The sequence below is a fragment of the Octopus bimaculoides genome, chromosome 14, assembly GCF_046866305.1.
Source record: "Octopus bimaculoides isolate indiv1 chromosome 14, ASM4686630v1, whole genome shotgun sequence".
In the NCBI taxonomy this organism is placed as follows: domain Eukaryota; kingdom Metazoa; phylum Mollusca; class Cephalopoda; order Octopoda; family Octopodidae; genus Octopus; species Octopus bimaculoides.
Window position 1 is genome coordinate 59,380,454 of NC_142941.1, and position 5,000 is coordinate 59,385,453.

At 37.1% G+C, this 5,000-nt stretch overlaps 1 protein-coding gene across 2 annotated transcripts in view; it reads left to right on the forward strand.

Moving 5' to 3' along the window:
• LOC106876371 (transforming growth factor-beta-induced protein ig-h3) overlaps nucleotides 1–1,980 on the forward strand; it is a 32,150-nt gene extending 30,170 nt beyond the window's left edge. For both annotated transcript variants that reach the window (XM_089363057.1, XM_089363056.1), the window contains exons 5-6: nucleotides 409–522; nucleotides 1,750–1,980. In XM_089363057.1, coding sequence (XP_089219183.1) covers nucleotides 409–522; nucleotides 1,750–1,865 — 230 coding nt within the window. In that variant the 3' untranslated portion in view covers nucleotides 1,866–1,980. The remainder of the gene's footprint in view (nucleotides 1–408; nucleotides 523–1,749) is intronic.
• The last annotated feature ends 3,020 nt before the right edge of the window (nucleotides 1,981–5,000 follow it).

The following is a 5,000-nucleotide window of genomic DNA, read 5'->3' on the forward strand; positions in this document are numbered from 1 at the left end:
CACTGAGAATTTTCAGTATAAATTTTATGAAACAAACTACAAGAATCTACAATCTTGGCGGACGAAACGGAAGCTTGCAAAGTTTGAATCCACGAACACCTCTGGTTGCATACATTCTTGAGAATATGGCGAACAACTGACGGCTTGTTGGAAACTCGTGATGTATTCCACAACCATAAATAGTACAGTATACCAATAGCTTGTGTATATATGTGTGTGTGTGTGTGTGTGTGTGTGTGTGTGTGTGTGTGTGTGTGTGTGTGTGTGTGTGTGTGTGTGTGTGTGTGTGTGTGTGTGTGTGTGTGTGTGTGTGTGTGTATAATTATCATTATCAATATCTAAGAAATTATTTCATTTCTAAATACATTAACCAAAAAATGTTTATCACTTTTCCTTTCTATCTCCCAGTTCTGATGCAGTACCACATTGTTCGCGGAGTCCTGTGGAGAGCTGGAATGCACACACAATACGTGCCGACTCTTGCAAAAGGTGAAAGACTTCTCATCAGAGAAAACATTTTCGGTAAGAATTCTACTGTCACTTCCATTTGTCAACTTTTTCTTTCAATTTCTTCAGTTGCCCTTTGTTTTCTTCCCCTTTTTCTCCTTGCACCCTCTCTCTCCTCTCTCTTTCCCTCACTTTTTCTCTCTCTTTGTCCGCACACGTACACACACACACACACACAAATACACATATTCTCTTTTCGTTGTCACTTTTGCCTGCAGTCTAACCCTAAACTTAAACTTATCTCCAGTCCTAACCGTAACCCTATGCCCTAAACCTAACCCTTACTTTAAACCCTAGCCCTAAATATTAACTCTAAATCATAAACCCTAACCCTAAGCCCTAACCTAAACTGTAAAGACTAACCCTACATCGTAACATTAAGCTTTAAACCCAGTTTCCTTTCGGTCCTCTGCTTTTCCTATGGGACAATGACCAATAGATGTTTAGGATAAGCAACAGCGGCATTAATATCACCAGTCTATAAACACCTTTATTATTTTATTACTTGTTTGTTCTACTTTGCAAAAGAACTTGTCGTTGGGTTTGTTTAGCTTCATGGTAAAGCACTGGACGCGTAATCACAGGGATGTGAGTTCGAGTCTCATGGCTGGCCGCCGACAGATTTTTCTGCAAAATATGGATAGTTTATCTTGTTCATGCTATATTATTAGCATTATCCTGCGTTTGAGAATAAAATTATTTCTTTACCTTTATATATATATATATATATATATGGGATGCGACTTATATAAGGACAAACACCACACACATATATATATATATACACACACACTTATGGATTTATTTTGCAAGATTCCTGAAGTGAAATCGTGTGTTGAAACAGATATTGTTATACTTCTGTTTTTTTTGTGGGGAGGGGTGCTAACTAAACACATTCTATATAGTCGTTCTTCACTTCAACTTTATTGTTATTCTTATTTTAGTTTTCTTTGCCTGAAATCTTCCGTCACACATCCTGTGACCTCTTCAACGACTCTCTATCCCACGTATCTCCTCCTCTTCTGTTTAGTCTGTTGGCTTTCTCAGAAAGTGAATCAAAGGACACTAAAATAAGAATAATGATAATAAAGCTGAAGTGAAGAGCGAGTGTGTAGTGCATGTGGTTATTTTGCAATAAAAAAAATGACCATCCCCAAATATAACAATGTGTGTATGTGTGTGTGTACTAACATATGCATGCAAATAAGAATAATACTTTTTTTTTACTTAATCCCTTCACAGGTTTCATCACAGTAGAAAATGGCTACCTCGTCAACCGAGACATTGGCGCAACAAACGGTGTGATCCATGAAGTATCCCGCATGTTGAAACCCAAGGATGTAGATTTAACCGGTTAAAAGAAATGTCTGCTTGTTCTAGTCTTGTGAACTGATAGAAATCTTGGGCATCATTATCTGTATATTTCTGTTGTAAATAAATAAATGAAAAAATAAAACAGTTTCAGCAAACAAATAGTTGTCAGTGTCGGAAAAAATGAATTTATTAGTTTTCAAGTTTAAGTGGTTTGTATGCGATAGAATTCATATCTCCCTGTGGAAATATGAATTCTATGGTTTTGAGTAAGGCTCTTTACCAACACACACACACACACACACACACACACACACACACACACACACACACACACACACACACACATACATATATATATGTGTGTGTGTGTGTGTGTGTGTGTGTGTGTCTTTTATCTTTTACTTGCTTCAGTCATTGGATTGCGGTCATGCTGGGGCACTGCATTCAAGAGTTTGGTTGAACAAGTCTACTTTGGTAATTATTTTTTAAAGTCTGGTACTTATCATATCGGCTTCCTTTTACCGGAACGCTAAGTTACGAGAACGAAAACAAACCAGTACTGGTTGTAGAGCGATAGTGGGAGACAAACACAGACACACACATAGGTGTATACATACATGCACGCAGACACGCTCACATGCGTGCTCGCACATACACACACACATGGATATATATATATACATACATGCACACATGCACGCACACACACACACAGAGATAGATAGATACATAGATAGATAGATAGATAGATAGATAGATAGATAGATAGATAGATAGATAGATAGATAGATAGATAGATATTGATATATGATGGACTTCTGTCAGCCTCCGCCTACCAAATCTACTCACAAGGATTTCATCGGCCTAGAGCAATAGGGCAATAGTAGAAAACAGTGGCCCAAGGAGCCAGGTAGTGGGAAAGAAACCGAAATCATGAGGTTTGAAGGCGAACTTCTTACCACACAGCTGCACATGCACAGAGGTGTGTGTGTGTACGTGTGTGTACCTGTGTGTGTGCGTGTGTGTATGTACGTATGTATGTATATACGTGTGTATGTACCCTGTTTGCCGCTGTTTTTATATATACCAAAAAATTTACCTGCGTCTAATGCGGCCGTATTACTGATCGAAAACCAAAGTGTCGTAGGTTGTAAAGCTGTAAAAGCATCAGTCAGCTGGATTCAATAATGGTTAGTATTATAATAAGAAAATATTGAAAACGAGCCATAATATCACAATCTCTTAACACAAACTGGATATATAATGAACTGATATGATCGTATCAGTTCAATCCATTGAAATTTCATTACAAAGCATTTTTCTTTTTTCGTTTCTTCCTCTTTCCCTTTCTCATTATATACCTGTCAACATATTTCTAAATAGACACATTTTCTCACAAGGGCTAGATGACCTTTCAAGATGTTAATTTTAGGAAGTAGGATGGGAAAGATAAGAAAAGAGAGGAAGAAGAAGAAAAATGTTTTTGATTCTTAAGTCGGCGGTCACCACTGTAAAGTTTTAAAAATAAAAAAAGAGTTCAAAGTCCTATGAAAACGTACATTCCTTTACACTTTTATAGTCAAATCTCATATTCTGTGTAATTCCATGTTTTGCACGAACAAACATTAAATATTAGTACAACATTCATAAATTAGGAGAATGAAGTCAGAATATAAAAAATTATTTGAGTTATATTTTTGACTATCCTTCATCATTTTGTAGGATTATTTGTCTTTTTCTTGCTTACTTGGATAAGATAATTTAAAAGAGATATTTTTTACGAATTATTTTGCCAAGTAGCTACATTAGATATCTTTCCTAATCAGTGGTAGAATGGTCCTAGTATTCTTTCTCATGTATATCTAAGTTCTATAAGAACAACAGTTGTCAAAATCTCAATGTTATACATATATCTGATTATTTATAGAAACGAGTGTCACGTTATTAACCACATTCAGAAACAACTGCAACAGTGTAATATAAATGTTTTCTCTTCATCCATCATCATTACTAAATAAAATGGTAAGAAGGCAATGAAGGAGCTTTCTCGACAGACACCAAAACCATCTTACATTGATGTCACCTTACATGATATGTGAATACTGTTAGATAGCAATATAGCGTTCATTGGAGCATTCATTTCCATTATTTCTTCCCAGTCGTATTAGCTGGACTCAGCGTCTGTGTAAGCTAACCACGCAGTGTTCACAGTTTGTTTCATTTGAAGGGGTGTTCAGGCATATTGTCTCTGTTTCTCTTCCCAATTTTTTTGACAAAATATAGTTATGCTTTTCTTTCAAACATTTAATTTTGGAGAGAATTTTTTGATGAAGTGTAGCTCCGTTGCTTTTCAGAATATTTGTACAAAGGGGAGATTTTGAACTTTCCTTCACCGCATATTTCTAGATGTTTGTTCAGTGGAATCTTGTGCAATTCGTCTTGTCAGATGTGTTGTCTGTGGATTCTTGCACGTTGACAGAGGAAATTGTTTGTTTCGCTAATGTAATTTTCCTTACAGTTGGGGCAAGTAATGCAGCATATAAGATTCTGTGTCTTGCAGTTCATATCTGCATTTACTTTGAACGAGAATCGGCTCTTGAATTTTATGTGGGGACCACTTTCTAAATATTTGAAGTTGTTGTTGTAGCATGTTCCCTATCTGCTATCTTCACATTCCTTTGGTGGAGAATTCTGATTCGTTCTCTAATGTGAATTTTGCTCCTATGAGGTGTTTTTTGAGATTTTTTGGCTGGCGCCTACTTTTTCCAAAACTACAAAAATATTTTTCTCCTCTTCTGAACAAAGCAGAAAACATCCGATTCACATAAAAGAGCAAGAAAACGTTGTGCGTGTGTGTATGTGTGTACGTATGTGTATGTGCGTACGCGTGTGTGTGGATGTGCGTACGCGTGTGTATGGATGTGCGTACGCGTGTGTGTGGGGGGGATTGTGAGTGTTAGGTACGTGCGTGTGTGTGCGTGTGTGTATGTGTGTGTCTGTATGTGTGTGTCTGTATGCATGTGTGTGCGTGTGTGTGTATATTTTTGTGCGTGCGCGTATGTGTGTGTATGTGTATGTATGTGTATGTTGTGTATGTTTTCGTGCGGGCGTGTGTGTATGTGTGTATGTTGTGTGTGTGTGTGTGTGTGTGTGTGTGTGTGTGTGTGTGTGTGCATACA